The sequence below is a fragment of the Myxocyprinus asiaticus genome, chromosome 8 (assembly GCF_019703515.2).
Source record: "Myxocyprinus asiaticus isolate MX2 ecotype Aquarium Trade chromosome 8, UBuf_Myxa_2, whole genome shotgun sequence".
Lineage (NCBI taxonomy): Eukaryota > Metazoa > Chordata > Actinopteri > Cypriniformes > Catostomidae > Myxocyprinus > Myxocyprinus asiaticus.
The window spans coordinates 28,991,948-29,015,716 of NC_059351.1; the positions used below are offsets into that span (position 1 = coordinate 28,991,948).

At 38.2% G+C, this 23,769-nt stretch overlaps 1 protein-coding gene across 1 annotated transcript; it reads right to left on the bottom strand.

The window, feature by feature from the left end:
* Window positions 1–2,463: 2,463 nt before the first annotated feature.
* dis3 (DIS3 exosome endoribonuclease and 3'-5' exoribonuclease) lies at window positions 2,464–22,368 on the bottom strand. The gene is made up of 21 exons (XM_051704563.1): window positions 21,919–22,368; window positions 13,864–14,021; window positions 13,514–13,707; window positions 13,153–13,226; window positions 11,781–11,948; window positions 11,037–11,195; window positions 10,588–10,701; window positions 10,177–10,314; window positions 9,728–9,874; window positions 8,697–8,813; window positions 8,500–8,601; window positions 8,300–8,364; window positions 8,137–8,221; window positions 7,288–7,415; window positions 7,082–7,168; window positions 6,747–6,903; window positions 5,825–6,039; window positions 5,563–5,731; window positions 5,288–5,446; window positions 5,056–5,178; window positions 2,464–3,124 (listed from the first exon to the last, which is right to left on the bottom strand). The coding sequence occupies exons 1-21, from the start codon at window positions 22,135–22,137 to the stop codon at window positions 3,056–3,058; spliced, it is 2,847 nt and encodes a 948-aa protein (XP_051560523.1). The 5' UTR covers window positions 22,138–22,368; the 3' UTR covers window positions 2,464–3,055.
* Window positions 22,369–23,769: the final 1,401 nt, after the last annotated feature.

Here is a 23,769-nt window from a genome sequence, read left to right on the forward strand (position 1 = left end):
ATGACCATTTAAACAACTTTACTCAAGTATTACTCAAATAATACATTAGTTTTAACAGAAGAATTAATGCAAGTGCTTTTATGAAATTATAAGCTTGAAATTTATGTCTTTAAACCCTCCAAATCAATAACACTTTTGGCCACATCTACTTCCATTGTAAGTGCCTCACTGTAATCTTGATTTTTGATTCAAAATACATTTTTGTTGTAATCAACATTATGCCAAAAATGCTGTCCATTGAGCTTAACTTTAAATATGTATGTAGCCGATGGGTTGAAAATAATCACCACAGGACACAAAAATATATTTCTATATATAAATTATTAGCTTTTTATTTTGGGAGTATCTAGTGAGTATCATTTATGAATCTGAACTTTGGCCAGAATTTTTTTCCTTTTATTTGGATAATCAGTAAAGCCAAACTGTACATTTTCACAGAACAGCAAAAAAAGGAATTGAACATGTTTTTCTTCAACACATTTATGTAGCTGACACAACAGTCACTGAATGAGTGCAATGCCAAATTAAATGTTAAGTACAGTGCATTCAGAAAGTATTCAGACCCCTTCATTTTTTCACATTTTGTTGTTGCAGCCTTATGCTAAATTACTTTATTTTTTTCCACATCTATCTGCACTCCATACCCCATAATGACAAAGCAAAAATCAGATTTTTGATAACTGCAAATGTATTAAAAGAAAAAACTAAAATATCACATTGACACAAGTATTCAAACCCTTTGCCATGACACTTGAAATTTTGCTCAGGTGCATCCTATTTCTCTGGGTCATCTTTGAGATGTTTCTACACTTTGATTGGAGACCACCTATGGAAAATTCAATTGATTGAACATGATTTGGAAAGGCACACACCTGTCTATATAAGGTCTCACAGCTGAAAATGCATATCAGAGCAAAAACCAAGACATGAGGTCAAAGAACTGCCTGCAGAGTTCAGAGACAGGATTGTGTCAAGGCACAGATCTGAGGAAGGCTACACATTTTTTTTTTTTTTTTTGGCTGCATTGAAGGTTCCCAAGAGCACAGTGGCCTCCATAATTCTTAAATGGAAGAAGTTTGGAACAACCAGGACTCTTCCTAGAGCTGGCCGCCCGGCCAAAGTTAGCAATCGGGGGAGAAGGGCCTTGGTAAGAGAGGTGACCTAGAACCCGATGATCACTCTGGTTGAGCTCCAGAGATCATGTGTGGAGATGTGAGAAACTTGCAGAAGGACAACCATCACTGCAACCCTCCACCTATCTGGGCTTTATGGCAGAGTGGCCAGACAGAAGCCTCTCCTCAGTTCAAGACACATGAAAGCCCGCTTGGAATTAGCAAAAAAAAAAAAAGCACCTAAAGGACTCTCAGACTGTGACAAACAAGATTCTCTGGTCTGATTAAACGAAGATTGAATTTTTTTTTTTTTTCAATTCCATGCGTCATGTCTGGAGGAAACCAGGCACCGTTCATCACCTGTGCAATACCATCCCAACAGTGAAGCATGGTGGTGGTAGCATCATGCTGTGGGGGTGTTATTCAGTGGCAGGGACTGGGGGACTCATCAGTGTTAAAGGAAAGCTGAACGCAGAAAAATACAGAGATATCCTTAATGAAAACCTAGTCCAGAGCGCTCAGGACCTCAGATTGGGCCGAAGATTCACCTTCCAACAGGACAATGACCCTAAGAAGACAGCCAGAACAATGCAAGAGTGGCTTAGGGACAACTCTGTGAATGTCTTTGAGTGGCCCAATCAGAGCCCGGACTTGAACCCAATCAAACATCTCTGGAGAGACCTGAAAATGGCTGTCCTTGACAGTCCCCATCCAACCTGACAGAGCTTGAGAGGATCTGCAGAAAACAATGGCAAAAAATCCCCAAATCCGGGTGTACAAAGCTTGTCGCATCATTCCCAAAAAGACTTGAGGTTGTAATCCCTGCCAAAGGTGCTTCAACTAAGTACTGAGTTAAGGGTCTGAATACTTATGTCAATGTGATATTTCAGTTTTTTCTTTTTAATAAATTTGCAGTTATCAAAAATCAGATTTTTGCTTTGTCATTATGGGGTATGGAATGTACATTGTGAAAAAAATTTTTTTTAAAGAATTTTAGCATAATGCTGCAACATAAAATGTGAAAAAAAATGAAGGGGTCTGAATACTTTCTGAATGCACTGTAGTTTCATAGTAATCATTACAGTTTATTTTCATATCTTTATTGCATTTCTGTGAAGAATTATTTTTTTAGTTTAAATGGCACCTCCTAAAGTGCAAAAGAAATTCTTCATAACAAAATGGTAACCCAGCAGCTTTGTCTAATTGACAAGCCAAATTTATATTGCTATCAAACCAGTTCTTGTAAAAGAAAGATTTGTGTTTGTATAAAATATCTCTATTGTTCCAGATAAAGTTTCTGGAAGGAGAAAAATTATGCATGTACTACAGATTAAAGACCAAGACAAAAGTATTTGTTTGTGAAAGCTGATAGTTTTACTTGGATTTTGTCTATAGCGTACAACATACAGAGCTCCAATGTTTGAAAAAAGTTCAGATTGAAGGAGGACTTAAAAACATTTGTTTTTTTTTTTATGCTTAGAGCTGATCTAAATACGGTAAAATTTAAAAAGTTTAGGCTACCATTCTCATATGTATTCAGAATTACAGAGATTCTGATATAATGGGTTCAATCAAATGGGGGAAATTCAAAAAGAATGGCAACCCTGCATTTATTAACAGTGCCATGTTTTCACTGAACAAAATGAACCACAGATTGTGGATTAGAGGGATGACTGAACCTTATGGCTCAAAAAGAAATGAGAACATGTTGTAATTACACCATTTTCACAGACTGTAGATAATAGTGTGTGCATAAGCCTGTTAAAAATCCATAGAAAGAGCAAAAACACAGCTACTAAAGCTACTAAAAACCCTTTCATGTCAATCAGTGCTTTCAAAGTTCCCATGAAACTACCTGAAACAAACTGAAAAAGCATTTTAATTATTTTTGCTTTTATAATTCATAATTTTATAGTAGTAAGACAGTCCTTGGTGCTTAGGTTTTAGCGGTCAAGCTTGGGTTTTTTGGCCTCTGGTTCCGACTCAGGCACAGGAACACTAACCCCGGAGATCTGAAAAAGGCAAAACATATACAACATTTTCACATCCATGCAACTACAGTGGCATTTCGCTTTGCTTATTTTTTTCAACTGGTCTGACCTTTCAACTGGTGCCCTGATCTAGAGCTAAGCCTGATGAAATCTGAAGAACATTTTTACATATGGCATTTATAAACATTTTATTATTTCTTCCTGTAGCCAGATTGCACCAATGTCCAAATTCTTTTTAACTTTCCTGACTCCCTTTTCACTTAGTTATATATTCTTTCTGACCATTTGTCTAAACCTACTGCTTCCTTTGAGTGGATGCTTATCAGGAACTCAGGGTTCCCACTCTTTTCATGGCACAATTTTCCAGGACATTTTATGTGCCCAACAAGTGTAATATTTAAGCAAAAATACATATCCATTTAAATTGAGCTTTTATTTAGCATTTGTTTGTTTTTGATGGTAGTTTCTCACCTTCAGATAATGTAAGCAGTTCACTGCATGGTCCAGTGTGATTATTAATCCCCATAAAGCAATGATTTAATTAAATAAATACATAGCCTGTATGAGCTGCACACTTCAGAGTGTTCTGCTCTGTCATCACACTCACAAGCATGTGATGATCATGATGAGGTGTTTTCAGTGTACGAGCGGCTTCACACATTCATTTTGAAGCGTGCATCACTTGCAGATTAGATATTCAATTAAAATCACAGACTTTTGCATTTTAATTATCACACCACAGGACATATCGCAATTTTAATTTTGATTGTGCATTCAAAAATGTTCTTTCAAATATGCCATATTCCATAACGTTTTGCGTGTTTAGCTAATGGCATTTTTATGACTAGATTCCATCTGTGTTTTCCACATACTACATGTGGTAACCACAGTATATGCGGACTCCAGCTGTTGAATAATTGAAAAATTAATTCACATCCCGAGGTATTAACGCTGAATCATGATAACAACCAAGGGTGTGTTGGAAAGAAGTGTGCAATGTTGGAAAGAAAATTATATTTAGTTTATATAAATGTTTTCATATTTTGCACTATAACAATAATAAAGCAGAGATGACAGCAGATGAGCACAGAATGTATGTGACTGAGATTTGTTTATGACAGTTAACTGTTGACGTTGTTTCACAATGCGCAGCTGCCGGGCAGTGAAAAAACTATAGAAATTTGTGTATTTGGCTTCTTTCCCCAGTCCCAATCGTTACCATGTTTTTGTACATGTAACAAAAACCTTGTTTGCAACAGTCAAATAGTTTTAAATATTTTCCAGGACAAAGAATTATTTTCCAGGACAGTTAGGTATTTTTCTAATTTTCCAGGACTTTTAAATTACAGAAAAACTGTCTTGCAAAATTCCAGGTTTTCCAGGACGTGTGGGAACCCTGGCTCCCCCACCCATGTTAAATGTAATGCTCATCTCTGTGGCCACATCCTTTGTATCAGTAACGAGAATATTCTCTGCAATGAACACAATTATGGACACTGATGATGCTTTTCTCAGTGCACCAAGCTTAAAATAATTGATAATTTGTCTGCATTAAAATTAGTCTTTTCAGTTTCACTCCTATATAATTAATGGTGAAATTTCACTAGTGGTTTAAAAATAAACTGTATGTCCACCCAAAAAATATGCACACCTTTCAAAGGAAAGCTCAAAAGAAGGGAATGGGACTCTGTACTCTTACATAATATTTGGAAAAAATCCTAAACGTACAAAGTGCGTTCTGACAATAAATGTATCTTTCATGCCTTTGCTCCTCATAGACAAACAAATGAACCTTGGAATATTGTAGGTCTTCTTATGTTTTGACAATTATTTCATTTTTCATTCATAACAAATTTATTCTGATGACATTTGTGTTAATGAAGGGGACATAATGAAATAATTGTATGTGCCTAAATATCTTAATGCCTTAAACAAATAAAATAACACCGTACCACTGGTTCAATGAGTGCCATTCTGATCCTCTGGTGCTGGATGTTGGAAGAGTCAAGGCTGACAGTAACTTTGACTTTATCAAACATGTGAAAGGTGTGTTCCTCCACTGCGAGTGTGGGCCCCTGAGGAGACAATTAGGGCAGGTTCAACCACAGAACATTCACAGAGAGTAAGTATGGCTAATATAGCCCGGCTATGGGTTACGCCAATCAATGTCATGTTTACAAGTACCTCTGAGTCAAAGCGGAGATGAGGACTGGGTTTGTCTTTGTTCTCAAAAAACACAGTACCCTCCAATCCAAACTTAGGGATGAGGATGATGATGGCATTTTTTCTTACAAACAGAATGTAGCCTTCCTCATTTACGATTCCCTTATTCTTGAAAAAGAGCTGAAGGGTAAAGATGAAAGAAAGCTTGTTAAAGAACCAGCCACAATTATTCCATTTAGTTTTACAACCTTCAAAGTCAGGTTTCCTTAGTGTTGATTTAAGCATTGACACTCTACCTGAGTGTGGAAAGCCACTGAGGCTCTCTGTGCATACTGGGCCATTTTGTGTCTGTAGTTGAGGTTGTTGCACATGGCCGACTGCTTGTGCTTATCCATCAAATCTGGGTATGTACTGTCTGCATTAATAGCCACTGCTAACAGTCGGTGAACTATGATATCAGAGTATCTGCAAAAAGGATTTTAAAAAAATGTAAGGCGGTTTGTTATTTATGCTAAACTGATAGTGTGTAAAGAGTATACAGGAACTACTGTGCCTCACCTTCTGATGGGTGATGTGAAGTGTGTGTAAATAGGTGAGGCCAGGCCATAATGGTGGAAATCGCTGTCCATGCCAGAGCAGAAATACACGGCCTGCATCATGCAGCGGGTGGCAAGGATCCTGATCAGGGTGTTGAAGTATGGGAAGCTCTCAATTGTCGCATTGTTCAGGGAGTCAGCCAGAGCTTTGGCTGAATCTGTGTGGATGACAAAGTCCTGGAAGAGAAGAATATTAGCTGGGTTCAGGGTCAGTAAATAACCAAGGGCAAAAATACCACTGAAAGGTAACAAAATGCCCCTCATTTTTAAAATGCACCAACAATGAATTCCTCTATGCTTTTAATCTATTATCTAACTTTTCATATAATTAAGCAATATCACATGAGCAAGAATGTCGTACTGAATATGATTTGGCTGTATATTTGGTAGTCTATTTTTTTCTCCACCAAAAGAAATAGTTCCAAAAGCTGCAAAAGCATTAAACTTTGTGTCGCTAAACAACACAGACTGAAATGGGCATGGAAAGCAGCAAACATAGACAAGCGAAAAAGACAAATACTGAAATGTACTTGTGCTGTTATTCAAATTATCAGCACTCTTGGAATGCTGTTTGTCCAATCAAATTAGAGGACTGTTCTACAATTCATAATATTCCATGTTTATCTCGTTATTTGTTGTAAGTAGCAGCATTTAGTATTAGAAAAGTACGTTATCATTAGGGTAAAAAGTGCACCTGAAAAAAATGTATTCCAGTAGGGCAAATAATGACCCTAAACTCTTAGAAATAACCTTTTTGTCCAGATACAGCATGTTGTAGTAATGCATTTAGCAAATGTGTATTTGTTTGGATTTGTAAAAAAAAAAAAAAAATAAAAAAATAAAAATAAAAAAAAAAATAAAAAACCTAACTACAGAGCACCCACCCTTGACTGTGCAGCCTTAATAAGGATGTCATAGTTCGATGGTGGTGGTGAAGGGTGTTTCCTCAGTAGGGCACACTCTGAGAACTCATCATAGATCTTCTGCGCTACAGAGATATTCGCCAACAACATGAACTCCTCCACCATAGAATTAGTCTCCCTATGGAAACATGGTGGGAGATTGATTTAACAATTAACTAATTCAGGGAAAGAGGAAGAGAAAAACTACTGGGATTATTTTCCCACAATAACATCTCAAAGTAACATGAAAAAAGGCTTAATGCATGATGTTAATAACTTGAGACAGATGTCTGCAGAAACAGGTATATGACACTTACATCAGTTCTTTGGTCTGCAGATCTATGGGGTCATGAGTTTCACTGTCTATATGGAAACGCACTTCAGGAGAGGAGAGGGTCAGCGCTCTGAGAAATGGTGAAATAAACAACATTTACAAACCATGTCTACATAAAGGCTTAATGACTACTTTATCACAGACATGTTTCAAAGTTACAGATCTAGTTAAACTGTAAAAAGTGAATACCCTTTTTCGGTCCTCCGGCCCTTTAAAATCTTGGCCAATTTGTTAAGGCCTCGCAGACTCTTTGTGATGTCATCATTCATGGTAGTGTCATCAATCCTCATCTGAGCTTCTGCATATGTAAGGGAGGCCTTAAGTGACACAATAATAACATAAGTGCTGATGCTACATAGTTGGACCACTGTATTATAGGAATATTCCGGGTTCAATACAAGTTAAGCTCAGTCGACAGCATTTGTGGCATAATGTTGATTACCACAAAATTTAACTTTCCCCTCCTTTTTTTTATAAAAAGCAAAAATCTGGGTTCCAGTAAGGCACTTACAATGGAAATGAATGGGGGCCAATTTTTTTGTTAAAATATTTACTTATTAAAATGTATAGCCACAAGACATTAACAATATGCATGTAAACACGATTTTAGTGTGATAAAAATCGGTTACTAACCTTTTCTGAATAAAGGTTAGTAAATAAGTAAATACATTTTACAACTTCGTTGCCATAATGATGTCAACAAACCCTAAAATGACTAAAAATGACCATTTAAACAACTTTACAGCTCAAGTAATACACAAGTTTTAACAGAAGAATTAATGTAAGTGGTTTTATAAAATTTTAAGCTACACACATTTTCATTTCAACATTCTGAATTTAAACCCACCAAAAATTGGCCACATTCACTTTCACTGTCCCCATGGAAGTGCCTCACTGTAAATTTTTTAAGAAAAAGGATGTGTCAAAACTAATTTTTTTTGGTAATCAACATTTTGCCACAAATGATGTCGATTGAGCTCAGCTTGTACTGAATTTGGAATATTCCTTTAAACACATTTTTACAAGTTGGATGCATACCTTGGAGTTGATGATGCTCTTTGTGAAGCGTGTGTTAATGATTTCAGCATTGTGGTTCATCTCCCAAATACAGGAGAATGCTAACCTGAAAGATGATGTGCTCATTAGACAGTGAAGGTTTTGAAGCTTTTACTCTACAGAGTAAATACAATGCCAGGTTTACCTCTCAACATTGGACCGAAGAGAGCAAATGTTGGAACTGAGAAGTTCAGGGACCATGTCAATTCTCTTAGGAAGAAAATGACAAAATATTTATGAAAATGAAGGTGATATTCACATAATACTGCAAGAGCAAAGGTTACATTTTAAACAAATACAATTATTTTGCAAATCAGAACCCATAGTCCAATGCTGTATATGCACCTTTCCGCAAAGGTAGACCGTGGTGCCTCTGTTGGCTGCCTCCTGGTCTAATGCATTTCCTGGCCGAATAAAATGGCTGACATCTGCTATGTGGACACCAACCTAAAACCAAAGCATAGCATTTAAATAGAATGTATTAATGCTCTGTCCATCTGTGTTTCTTTACCCCTTGCCATATTTAACACAAGCAACTGTACCTCCAAGTTTCCATTCTCTAGTTCCCGACAGTGAAGAGCATCATCAATGTCTGTACAGCCTGGAGGATCCACACTACACACACAGAGGTGCCTCAGATCTGCTCTGACCTTGAGGTCCTGCAGGAAAACACACACCAGCATTAACACCCTATCCATTTGACCGCAATGGTGACATTCTTTAAGCTAGGACGTACACCGATCAGCCACAACATTAAAACTATCTGCCTAATATTAGGTAGGTCCCCCACGTGCCGCCAAAACAGTGCCAACCCGCATCTCAGAATAGCATTCTGAGATGCTATTCTTCTCACTACAATTGTACAGAGCAGTTATCTGAGTTACCGTAGATTTTGTCAGTTCGAACCAATCTGGCCATACTCTGTTGACCGCTCATCACCAAGAAATACTCAAACCAGTCCATCTGGCACCAACAATCATGCCACGGTCCAAATCACTGAGCTCACATTTTTCTCCCATTCTGATGGTTGATGTGAACATTAACTGAAGCTCCTGACCCATATCTGGATTATACTGCCATAGATTGGCTGATTAGATAATCGCATGGATGACTGTTGTTGCCAGACGGGCTGGTTTGAGTATTTCTGCAACTGCAGATCTCCTGGGATTTTCACACACAACAGTCTCTAGAATTGACTCAGAATGGTGCCAAAAACAAAAAACATCCAGTGAGTGGCAGTTCTGCAGATGGAAACTGCCTTGTTGATGAGAGAGGTCAATAGAGAATGTCCAGACTGGTCCGAACTGACAAAGTCTATGGTAACTCAGATAACTGCTCTGTGCAATTGTGGTGAGAAGAATAGCATCTCAGAATGCTATTCTGAGATGCAGGTTGGCACAGTTTGGGCGGCACGAGGGGGACCTACATAATATTAGGCAGGTGGTTTTAATGTTGTGGCTGATCGGTGCATATTAAGTATTCCAACAATAATTTATTTCAACAGTTATTTCATAGAAATATCCATTAAACATTCCAACACAACAAAGCCTTTGAAATGCATGACTGTCCCTACCTCCTCAGTAATGCTCCAGGGCATCTTGGGTAGGAAGCTGAGGACAGCCTGGGAGAAGGGCTGGTGAGGAACATCATGTTCTAGGAGAAGCACCTCTGTCTCTGTCTCTTTATCCCCAGCAGTACCCAAATTTTTCACAAAGTGACCCTGAGAAACATGCAGAACAGCAATATTTGAAGATTTTTAAATGGCCAGAGGAATAAACACATCCAGGCTGTCACAATAAACTTCAAGACAAGTCTGAATGAAGATTAAAAATAAGGTTAGTCTGGCAAGTTAAAAGTGGGTCTCAAATGTACATTTCTGTGTAATATTGATTATCTTAAATGTAAGCCTGCATGAAACCACTGCAGACATGCAACATCTGAATAAAACAATCACAAAATCACAAACAAAAACCAAGTCAAATGTCAGAATTTTTTTAAAGACAATAAATCACTAACACTTACATTTGGGTATCTGGAGTTTTTGGGCCAGCCATCTATAGCAACCATGATCCTCTGTCCCACCAGAGTGGCGGCCTGCCTGGTCTCGATACGGATCCGTGGGATTCGCCGGTCTGCTGGGGTGAAAAGGTGCCTTGTTGCCTGGCATTAAAGATCAAAATAGTTAGTCCGCTGCATCAGACAAATTTCTAAAGATAAATCAGATTTAAATCAGAAACTCCATTAGTAATATTACTATTTTACAGTCTTTGGTGTACAAGCTGTCATGCTATAGCAATCTTTCACAAAAACTGAATAGTTATTAGTGGGCTTTGTGTAGCAAGATGTGTCTTACCACAATAAAAGTTCCCTCACATTTCCAAACACGGCAAACAATAAATGGCTTACATCAGTCGTGTGGTGGAGCCCCGTTACCTCTTTGATCTGTGATTGAGAAAGCATCCCACAGAAAGGCCTCCAGTTCCTTTTTATAATGCCCACCACTCGTCCAGTGGGCTTCAAAACACTAGACTGTGACACACTCTCCACCTTTAACAGAGAACAGAAAAAGTCACTAAACATATTACAGAGGAATCATGAAAGTGCAAAAATACTATGAGCACATTACATTTCTAGAGCAAAAGGGTTATACAAGGTGGTTTTTAAAAATTCAGACACAAGATAATATTATGGGATGAGTCTTAGTCCACTGGAGACCGCATTACTCCAACAATCCTGTTAGGAATGCCATAAACACAGACAAAAAGCATCCCACTGCACTCTTGGAACATCAATTGTACAATCATATTAGAGAACAGAACTAACTTTCATATAACAGTTATTCTGTTAACAACTAACTGCTGATCTTATGGCATTTATCATACATTTTTCTCGATCTCATCTTCCTCAACATCATCATTTGGACCTTCGTCTTGCAGCACAACAGATGAGGGAGCGACCCAGCGTTCTTTTGGAAAGAGTTCAACAGCCACTATGTCCTGATGCACAGCCCGGTTTAAGTTCTGAAAGCCTTGAAGTAAAACCTGCCATAACATAACACTGCAAGTTAGCAAATCTTTTTGTTTAGAGGTACTGAGTACTTCATTACATTGCATACATATAGAGAGCCTTTTTGGTATAATGAAAAAAATTCATTTGAAAAAGAAGCTCTATGCTAATTAGTAATAAAAATAATTTTTTTTTTTTAAAAATGGTAACACTCTGCAATAAGTTTGCATTCATCAACATTAGTTAACTATATTAATATGAACTAACAATTAACAGTAACTTTACAGCAATTATTTAATCTTGGTTAATGTTAAATTCAACATACACTAATAAATTTTTAAAATTAAGTTGTTAAAGTTGTGTTCGTTAACATTAGTTTATAAACTATATTAGCATTATAAACTAACATGAACTAACAATGGACAATTGTATTTGTATTAATTAACATTAACCAAGATTAATAAATGCCGTAAAAAATATTTTTTTTTTCATTTTTATTTCATGATACCTAATGCATTTATTAATGTTAACAAATACAACCTTACTGTAAAGTGTTACCATAAAAAGTAACATCTTAGCATGATTAAAATGCTTTTGATTTTTATATGACAGACTTTTACCTCAGTGACCTCTTCCCCCTCTCTATGCATGAAGACTGTGCCCTCCAGATAATTATCTCTGTTGGCATGAAATATGCCCTGAAGAAATATTCCATTCTTTATACCAGTCTGGATCCTGGATAAGGGAAGGTGCTCTGGAAACATCAGCTTACCGCCAGTGATATCATTCTAGAGAATCATAAAAGAGAAATCATTATATGTACTAGGGTGGCCGATACCGATACATTATATGTATCGATATCAGCCGATATTCACGTCCTATGACTCAGTCGGTGACTGGTAATTTGGCCGATCGCTCATGTTGCAAAAGCACTGTCATGGCATCATGGAGTGTGGGGAATACTGGCATAGTGTTGCAAGACAACAAATTTGATTCAGCAGTTAAGAACGATGCAGTGGGAGAGGTATGGCGAATATGAAAAGTTTGTCTAATGTACTTTTAATGTGCCGTTTCACACACAAGGCAAAGGGAATAGTGTGAGCTGTGTAACGGTTCTTATGATCATTCATGGTGACAGCTTCTCAGTCTCCGTCAAGTATAGGCATCTCAGTAATAACGCGAGTTACAAGATGTGGTGTAATTCAAACATCTTCATTAAATATCTCCCGATTAAACAGCATTAACAATAGTAGCACCTGTAGAGTCCAGAAACAGTCACTCTTTCTCCACTTTCCTTTCATCTCTTGCCCTCATTAAAGTTCAAGCAGCAACAGTGAAAAATTAACTATTAATACAATCATCCACCTAAATAAAAAGGCAAGGAAGGTCTTTATAAATACAATAATTCTTTATACAATATTAAGATACCATTATATAATGTATTAAATACAATGCAAATATAAAACAGAAATAAAATGAGGAATAATAATAATAATAGTTATGTGAAATAATGACAATGAATCAATAACCAAAAATGTCACATTAAGTTTATTTGCACCTATGGGTTATCAGTTTGTCTTCAGTTTGACACTAAGCTTCATTTTTTTTATAGGGCTTATATCTTAATATAGAGAATATTTTGTTAGCCTTTACTTGTTTTAAAGTCTTATTTAAAAAAAGCTTTTTTAATAAGCCTTTAAAAAAATTGTACAACTTTTTTTGTCAGCAAAAACTAGGCAAACTGATATTACAGGGAAGACGAAAATTCAATCAATAGTGACAGTGTGCAGAAAGCTTACATTATGACATATAGCCCGTTATGACAGAGATTCTGACAAAAGGTGAAATGATCGGGATCGGTATCGGCCGTTCAGGTGACAAGAAGATCAGCATCGGCAGTAAAAATCCTGATCAGAGCATGCTTATATGTACTAATATTTAACTCACAAATATACAAAGAAAAAGGCTTCTTGATCATCTCAGGGAACAGACCTGATCATCAGATGTCAATGCAAGTCTGTCCACAAGCTCAGGGTTGCCAATCAAGCTCTTTACATACTCCTCACCTTCATGAAAATAAAAACAAAAATACAAATTACAATCTTTTTTTAATCAGAAATTATACCAATACCCGTATAATGCTTAAAACTCAAACAGACCAGAGGTCTGCACGGGCCTGAAAGTGAAACATGAACCCAAAGTCATACTTGAAATAAATAGTCTGAAGCTGTCCAAAACCCAGAAGTTTCTCGGGTGCTGTTGGGTTGCAGACCTCTAAAACAGACCGCAACGTCCACCCCTACAATGGCATCAAGAGCAATGAAAAATAATAATAATAATAATTGTCTCTTACATCTGTACACCAGTAGACCATGCTGCTCTGCCTTTTCTTTGTTGGCCCGGTCATTAGTCAGAAGAACCACTTTCATTGTGTCACCATTGGTCACTTTAGCAAGGTGATCTGTATACCATTTGACAGCAACACGAATGGCTCGATCATTGCGATCGTTGGAGCTCTCCCCTTGCTCTCGTTCAATGAAAGTCTCCCTTGAAATAGAAAGAGCCACATACATGGTCCTAACATCAATGCACTGTCTGTAAGGATGTATGCAATGTAAATCAAATAAAGGCATGTCATGAGGAATTAAGACTGTTGAGGTGAGTTACCATTAGGATGAATACAGCCTCTGTGGATGCGTTTACCTGTGATGTTCATTAGTGAAGGTGTAGAAGTGCTTGTCCTTGTCATGAATGGCATCCTTGATTCTTTTGTGAACCGGTGCACTCCTGTGTCTGACCTCTTGTAAAACGGTCTGAAGGATGATCACATTCCTGATCAGAGGGTCCTCAAGTATGTCGATCTGTCAGAATTGAGAACCAAGTTAGTTGCTTGCCATTTAACAAATTACTTTCATTCAAAGTGACAAAGTGTTGCAACAGCTGTCTCTGCGCAACAACCTGGCGATAAGATTCCTCTCAGGAGAACAGGTGTTTTTTTCCACAGCTGGAACTTTTCCTAGTTACTGGAACTAGTTCAGGGTTCACATTATTTTCCACTTTTCTTACTTTCCTTGCAAAGTGGAACTATTTTGGTGAAAACAGTCCAGAAAACGTTTCTTATTGGTCCAAAAAAAAAAAAAAAAGGCATCATTAGCCATCAGACAGCCGATACCAGACATTTTTTAAAAAGACTGGATTGTAAGCTTATCTAAAATTTACTGAGTTGTTGCCATTGCAGGTCTTTTTAAAATTGAAATAGATGGACAGATGCTGCGCTACATACATTTTGGGTGTCATTATCGCTTTGTTCTTTCTTTCCAATAATAAGTCATAACATTGTGTCCATGATCAGTTGTACCGCAGTATCAATGCCATTATTTGCAAAAATATTCTTAATTTGGAGAACCCACGATCAGATATGTACGCCTAAATGCCACTGGTTCAAGTTTGGAGAACTGCTGGGGTAGCTGAACTGTTTGCTTTCGTCCGGTTATGAACCGTGGTCCACTCCGCAAGCGCGTTTGAACATACCATAGTGTTTTGCATAGACCAGTCACATGTTCTTTCTGGGAGTGTTTTTTAATTACTTAATACTTTTGCAAGGTCGCGTATCTACTTTCAGACAGTGCAGTGACAGGATAGAAATAAAACAGAGTGCTCTCGCTCATGAATAATGTAGAGATGTGCTCAGAATCTAGTGGCATATAATGATATGTCATACACATAACAAAATTTTTGTTATATTGTGAAAAAGACCAAAAAAACAAAACAAAAAGGTTATAGACAACAAATCACAGTGAGTGCAGTTATAGACTCCAAAATGGAATGCGCTGCCCCCAATCCAATTTGAAGTCTATTTTGTGATTCATTACATTGCTCAGTGGGAGGAGAGCAAACCATTTAAAAATCCTGCTCACACAGTGTCTGCTAGAACTCTTCTCTAATCGATGCACATGCTACTCCTTGAGAGAACTTTGAGAAAGAGTCTTGCCTTGTGGATTTAGCCAACATCTGGGTGTCTAATTCAAAATGAGCTAATGGCCTCTACCCTGAATCTAAAAGATGAGACCCTTTTAAGGAGAAGGGGGAATGCCAAAAGGAGAGCTGCAAGCATGCCCAGCAGAATCTAAAGGACAAGGTGGCTGATCTGAATGAGCAGGTCAACACCTTGACCGAGGCCCTGCAAGACTTCACCAGGAGGCCCGAAATCCTTAAGAGTCATCGTCAGGGGGGCCTGGGTAGCTCAGCGAGTATTGATGCTGACTACCACCCCTGGAGTCGCGAGTTCGAATCCAGGGTGTGCTGAGTGACTCCAGCCAGGTCTCCTAAGCAACCAAATTGGCCCAGTTGCTAGGGAGGGTAGAGTCACATGGGGTAACCTCCTTGTGGTCGTGATTAGTGGTTCTCGCTCTCAATGGGGCATGTGGTAAGTTGTGTGTGGATCGTGGAGGGTAGCATGAGACTCCACATGTGGAGTTTCCACGGTGTCATGCACAACGAGCCACGTGATAAGATGTGCAGACTGACGGTCTCAGAAGTGGAGGCAACTGGGTCTTGTCCTCCGCCACGAGGCGAGTAACCGTGCTATCACGAGGACCTACTAAGCAGTGGGAATTGGGAATTCCAAATTTGGAGAAAATGGGATAATATAATAAATATAAAAAAATCCATATCTTCAGAAGTGATATAAAAGGTGTGGGTGAGACTTTTAAAAACTTTTTAAAAAAAATAGAGTTGTTAAATGGAAAAACAACTGCATTTGCTTTGGCATTAATTGAACTAATTTTATGCTTAGCAAATTTAAATGTAATTTAAAAAATTTGTTTAAATCTGCCTTTTGCCACTAAAAGCATGCATCCTTCAAAAGCTCAATTTCTCACAGTCCATAAACCACTTATTCACTGCCCAGTGAATAAATTGGAAGTGGACAGTCCCATCTGCCATTTATTTAACTGATATGTCTACATTTAAGGAAATGTTTTTTTTTTTGTTTTTTTTTACTCCACTGACAGCAAGTTTATTGAGAGGTAATGTGAACCACCCTCAACCTGACGTGCACCATAGAAATGCTAATTTCAACTGATTACAAGACAAATGATGCCTAGGTAATATCAGTTTGAACACACAGCAGCTCATCTTCATCCTTATCTACCTGTTAAACGTAAGACTGACACTGACTTCAATTCACATTTATTTTTTAATAGAACACTGTGAACTGCCCAACGTGCCCTGGCGAGCTGTCTAATTTGAGGTAGTACTTATGACTTTCCCCACTCAGTCATGAACATTGAGTAGAGGCAGATCTTCCTTCAGTGGGCAAGAGGCAGGGTCCAACTGAGATCAGAAAACTGCCCAGTGTGTTCCAGGACCTTCAAATATATAGAGGCCCATCTGACAAGGTTTCTGCAGGTCCTTCTCTCTTGATCGAGGTGTAATGCCATGGTACTTTTCTATGTTTTCATGTAGGATATTGTGTTTTGATACTCTTTTGGTTGTAAAATTTCTTTACCTGCACGTGTTGAACTTAATAAAGAACTTCTTTATCACTGGCAAACGATAGGACGCATTTGCAGGTTTGGTTTCCATTGATTGAAGATCCACTGCAAACCAGCATTATCTTTATTTTCCAGGTTTTAAAATATTGTGCGTGTTGGCAAATGAGAGGGCGCACCAAAGAATTCAGCAGTGCGTGCATAACAGGGCTCAACGCTAAGGATTTTTTCTACTGGCCCGGTCGGGCCAGTGCATCAAATGTTTACTGGCCCTGCCAAAATTTTCACTGGCCCCAACACAAAAATTATAAATAGCTGTTTTTACCATCATGGCTTTAAAAATGTGTCCGAAGAGAAATATTTTTTTTTTTGCAATGTCCCACAAAATTGAATCACATTTATAATTTGCAAGATATGATTTATGCCTTATGTAATCCCAAATAAGCACTTTATAGATATAAATTCATAAATACATCATATTAACCTCAGCCATACTGCCATTTACACATGAGTTTTTAAGTGAAGAGTTCTGTGGTGGAGATGTGTTTTCGGTCTCCTGAAAACACGGTTTTTGGCCATGTGTAGTGTATTCAAACACAGGATCAAAGATTTAATCACTGAGTTAAAGATGTGATTATTGTCTGAATGTAATTAACATATGAATCCCTGAGAAGAGACTTGCTACCAAATCGGTTGTGACGTGTAATATACATTAGGGAGATTAGGCCTAATCTGTTAATTAACAATGTGTACTGTATCTAACTGTCTGAAATCAGACAACCTAAAGACCATCACAGACTGATACACAAAGCACAAAAACAAAAAAAACCTGTACGGTCCAGAAATGAGAAAAGTAACTGGTGTTTCATGAGGATGATATGAAGTATACTGTTTCAAATATTCATCTTCACCCTGCAGCTGAACAGCTCTGATAATAATAGCCTAATAGCCATAGTGATTTAGCTTCTTTTCATATCAAACGGTATTATGTCGAATTAACGTTTACATTTTGAAATATCACCTAATTAAATTTATACTTACATTTTGGATACTGAGCAGCTTGTGATTTCCAGGCATGTGTTTAACTGGGGTTTAACAAAGTTTGTCTCATTCGGCGCTTCATCTCTAAAGGCGAATTAATGAGAGAAAATGTGTTTGTTTTTTTACAGTGGGATTAAAACTAGTGCTCTGTCCCTTTATGAGAGCACATGCATGTTAAACAGTCTACACTGCACAGAGAGAGAGAGATGATGATGATGATGAGGAGACATATGCACGGAGAGACATGGATTTTCAGTCCTACAGAAAGAAACTGTTGATTTCTTGTGTTGCAATGTGTGGATTACTACTTTTCAACAGGTAAAAATGAAAAATGTGGGGATTCCACGCACTGTGAACACGGAATGAGCGGGGATACTTAAAATGTTGTGCAAGACGTGCAATCCCGCTATGAAATTCATTAAGTGGGGTTTTTTTCCCTTCTATTTTCTACACATTGGTAATAGCTGCTGCTAAGACACTTGGAAAAGAGCAAGGACAGTGCTAGGAGAGTGCGCTCGGTGTCTGCACATGACTGTGTCTTGGTGTGTCCAGTATATTATGCGCTTGCGCATCTCTGCGAGCTAAATAGAATCGCGCTTGCTCGTCGGTTAGAATACTTCGTTCGCTTAGTGTAATTTTTGTGCTCTCTCACTTGTTTTCTTGCACTAATATTATAAATGCAGCACTGGCCTGAATCTCTCTCTCACTGGCCACGGGCCATCAGGCAGTCCTTATCGTCGAGCCCTGCATAAGCTTTCGGAGTCATTCAGATTGAATCGCGAACTGATTCAGAGCGCTTTGCAATAACCTGTGACCAATTCATTGTAGAGAACCGACTCAGATGAGTCAGACATCTTTAGTTCCGATTTAAAACTGGCTATAGTAAACACCTGTGTGATGTATGATGTAGTGGTGTAGCTTTTTGTCAAAGCTACGCACTACCTTATCAAAAATATAGCTTCGCTACTGAAAACTGCTTGGTTTAAAAACTAGCAAAGCTACCACCTCGCTAATGACTAATGTAGTTAAACTAACAGCTTCGCTATCTGCCCATCACTGTATGTATGACAGTGGCAATGGCAGCTTCCTCATATGGTTCTAGCTGTGCTCAGATAACTATTCCCCAGCTAGATTTCTTGCTAAATAACCACCAGCACAGCTAGAACTGTGTGAGGTAGACACCATTACTCCTGTCCTACATAGCACTTTGGGGATAAGTGAAACAATATAAAATTTGAAAAATGGGTGAACTATTCCTTTAATATGCAACAGAATAGATCATCACACTTTGCCATAGCATTGCTTTTGAAAAAAATTAATGAATGTGAGAGTACAAATTATGTAATGCTTGCTAATAAATAAAACATTTACTTTGACATGTTTCAGTAAGCCCTGGGCTGTCGCATGCCTCAAAAAATGAGACCCCAGGTACCTCAAATGTACCTGCTCACCTTCCCAGAAACATACAAGCAGGTCCAACTGCTTGGATTTGTTTGTTTGATTTAGACTTTGGTCGAACATCAGCACGAACGAGCCCTTATTAATTTTTGAGATGAGGTCTCTCTTAATGAAATCTGCCAATCCAAATTACGTAATGAAGGTTTTAGCAATGTTAGAATCAGGGAACATGGTTTAAAACAGCTCACCTATGACTTCATTGCTTTTATATGACTGATGTTTTGCTACTGTTTGTAAAGTCTAGAGCACCTCCACTTTTAATGTTGGTGTAGATCCAAATGCTGTCCGAAGGTCGCTTACCGAAGTTGCTGTAGTGGGTCGCACTGGGGCCAGACTTTGGTGATGCTCCCAGTGTGAATACAGAACAATACTGGGTTACAGCAGGCATTTGCTGGTGGCTTTTTACAAAGGATTTATGTTTTTCTGACTTCCCATGCGACTAATGCCATTCTGATTATTGGATTTAAGACTTTAAGACTTAAGGACCCGTGGAAACCCTGATCTGAAAAAAGGCCACAGAAACCTAACAGTAAGTCATCTGTAAAGACAAAACAACGTCTTTATCAAATTAATTTGACCTATTTTATGTCATTACAGAAATTCCAAAAAGTCTTGGGTTGTAATAAATTTCCAGTGTCCATACATTTGATGATGCCATTGCATCTACAATACACACTGCTCTCTCCCACCTGGAAAAAAAGAACACTTATGTGAGAATGTTGTTTGTAGACTACAGCTCAGCATTCAACACCATAGTGCCCTCCAAGCTTGATGAGAAACTCCGGGCTCTGGGCTTAAACAGCTCGCTGTGCAGCAAGATCCTGGACTTCCTGTCAAGCAGACACCAGGTGGTTAGAATGGGCAGCAACATCTCATCACTGACCCTCAAAACTGGAGCCCCGCAGGGCTGTGTTCTCAGCCCACTCCTGTATTCCCTGTACACACATGACTGTATGGCAACACATAGCTCCAATGCCATCAAGTTTGCTGATGATACGACGGTGGTAGGTCTGATCACTGACAATGATGAAACAGCCTACAGAGAGGAGGTGCACACTCTGACACACTGGTGTCAGGAGCACAACCTCTCCCTCAACATCAGTAAGACAAAGGAGCTTGTGGTGGACTTCAGGAGAAGAGATAGAGAACACATTCCCATCACCATCAATGGAGCACCAGTGGAGAGAGTCAGCAGCTTCAAGTTCTTGGGTGTCCACATCACTGAGGAACTCACATGGTCCATCCACACTGAAGCCGTTGTGAAGAAGGCTCATCAGCACCTCTTCTTCCTGAGACAGCTGAGGAAGTTTGGAATGAACCGCCACATCCTCACACAGTTCTACACCTGCACTGTAGAGAGCATCCTGACTGGCTGCATCTCCGCCTGGTACGGCAATAGCACCGCCCACAACTGCAAAGCACTGCAAAGGGTGGTGCGAACTAACAGAGACATCATCGGAGGTGAGCTTCCCTCCCTCCAGCAAATATATAACAGGCGGTGTGTGAAAAAAGCTCGGAGGATCATCAGAGACTCCAGTCACCTGGGCCATGGGCTGTTCTCATGGCTACCATCAGGCAGGCGGTATCGCAGCATCAGGAACCGCACCAGCCTACTTCATGATAGCTTCTTTCCCCAAGCAATCAGACTTTTGAACTCTTGATCTCCCACGATCAAAATACATCAGCACTGCACTTTATTACTCTTGTATCTCACACCGGACTGTCATAAATTATATTGTTATTATATTCTCTCTTAACAACACACTGGCAACTTACTATCAACCGACAGCCTGAATGTCAATACAGTACAATACAAGCTACTGTACATTTTATATATACTATATATTTTTTTTATTGTATAATGTGTATTCTATATTGTGTGTATTGTATACTGTACATTGTATGTTGATACATTATTTGTATATTGTGTTGTGTGTAATTATGTGTATATTAGATTTTAAATTGTGTTGTAAATCTCATGTTTATTGTAAATTGGTATATATCCCATCACTGTCACGACTAATATGTTGCTCGCTCGGAACAGCACCCAAGAATTTCACACACTATTGCACTTGTGTATATGTTTGTGTGACAATAAAAGTGATTTGATTTGGTTGTTTTAGGCTCATGAAGTCCAAAAAAATCATAAAGGAGCTGGAGTGGAAGGTCACCATGGACACTAATCCTGCAGTCCCCATGGTGACTTTGTTTGATGTGGAAGAGTTGTCAGATGTTCCACTAGTTCCTGATGATCCTGTGCAGGAGGACCTATCTCAGCTTCCGTGAAGGTATTAAGAAGTCACTAAAGTGTTAAGTGTTCCATTTTCTTTCCCAAGGTGTCACATTAAACAAATGTTTTGTTTTTCAGAGAACATCCCTGAGCTCAAACAAGATCTGGACAAACCAATTTTGAGTTGTACCAGCACACAGATCTTACAATACTATATGAATCCACCTTTTTCCTCACGTCTCATGTGCAGAGCCATTACTGTACAGCAGTGCTTAATATTTTATTTCACTACACCTATTTTGTCCATGACACTTTCTTCTTGTACATTTATTAGTTTTCAAATATTTGTAATTGTTAATAAAAATGTTTTTTTTTAAAAAATGTTTTTCTACAAACTTGTTTTAAAAAGATTATTTTTTTTTTAAAGACTTCTCATAATAACCTCGCACAAAAACGGTCAATTAACTACGTATAAAAATATATAAAGCACATTGAAGACTGGACTGTAATATAAAATAAATTTAAATGATGGTATACCTGATGTAAAACCACGTTGGTGTCTGGGATTAAGTAGTGAGGATATGAACACAGGTTACTCTCTATACAGGCGTCCTCCTGCAGCACTGGCGCTTCATCTTTGCACTCCCTACAAACTTCACTTCCACACCAAATGTCATCTCGGAGGTAATGTTCACGCACTATTTTCAATACTCCACCAGCACGAGTCTTCTTCACAAACGTTTTGGATTTCAACATGGTCCAACTAACTGTTTTTACAGTGGTTTTGAAGGGTTGTTCCACCAAACACACGCCACACAATCAACCCACGTGTGCACTCGTGGGCCAACTAAATATTATTCCGGAGTTCTTCAGCAACGCAGTCAGTCCTTATCATAGGTTGAACGTGCACGATAAAATACATATACACTGTGTTGCATTTTATTTTTAAAAGCTATGCAGATATCAGGAGGCTTCAAGCAGCCTAAAATGGTCCCTTACAGTTCCAAACACTGCACAAGGTACTGGCTGGCCATTACGATTTTTTTTCAGTGGGGTGGAGCTAGATTTGAGCGAATTAGTCATCACCTCCTTCAACCGCTAGAGGGAGACATATCCTTAATTAGTTACACAGAATTATTATAAGATATCAGACTCCCTCACTATGTAATTTGCTCCTGGTCACTGGAAGACCACTGATATGTATGTGTCCCAATGTACATTTTAACTAGACATCTTTTCCTTCCCGTTATTTTGTCACTGTGTCCACATCACATTTGTTGTCTAAATGCAATAGATCTTCTGGATTTTCACTGGAGACATTCTCTAATGTATGCATGCTACAGATCACCAGTGTTGTCACCATAAAATATCATCTTCATGCAATAATTCTTATATTATTCGGTATTACAATATTCATGTATACCTGTCCATGTTAAAGTAGACATTGTTATTTTACACATTAATATAAGCTGTAACATTTTTTTAACACACTAGCCCATACCAAAGTCTTTCTAGCAAGACAGTCCATCTTTGCAACGCTCTCGGGTGCTTATTTCCAGTCATGCCAGTGCAGCCCCAGATAGCAGACCAACATTGAATCAATGTTAATGCATCAACCAAACTATCATTGAATCAATGTTGAAAGTTAGCATTGATTTTTCATCAGATTTGCACCCTGAAATAATGTTATTTCAATGATGAAAAATAGATCAAGATGGACATAAAAATCAATATTTTTTCAACTTAAGTTAAATCACTTATTTAACATCTAATCAACATTGAAACAATATCAAATCAATCTTGCTTTATGTACATCAGGATTCTATGCCAGTAAATCAAGCCCATTTTGACTCCTTTCAATCAGAGACCATGTAGGGATGCAATTAACATGGTTTTGAACCAAAAGTAACGAACTCAAAGTAAATACAACGTCCTTCAATTTACATGCAAATGTATTTATTTATGCCTCCACACCATTTGAACAGGAAATAACATCACATTTGGGGAAAAAGAGAGGTTCTAAAAATGGCATTTTGTGGTGACTTTAAAATTTATAGAGCTTAAAATAACTTATGTACAGATTATGATAAACTGCATGACAGTGACTTAAAACAATTAGATGGAATTGTTAATTCAGAATTCATAAAGCAGAATATAACTGCCAGGAGAAGAGCCTGGAAAACCATGACAACATAAATGCAACCTGCATCTGCAAAATGGAAGTAAATGCAAATGGAAACTCACCAACAAAGACAGAAACACCACTGTACTACAGACTGAAACATTAGCACTGTTCAGGACTCCTCAGGAGCTTTTCAAGGACTGAAGCTTCTGATGTGAAAAGGATGGCCTTATACTCCTCATTAAATATATACTCTGATAACTCAG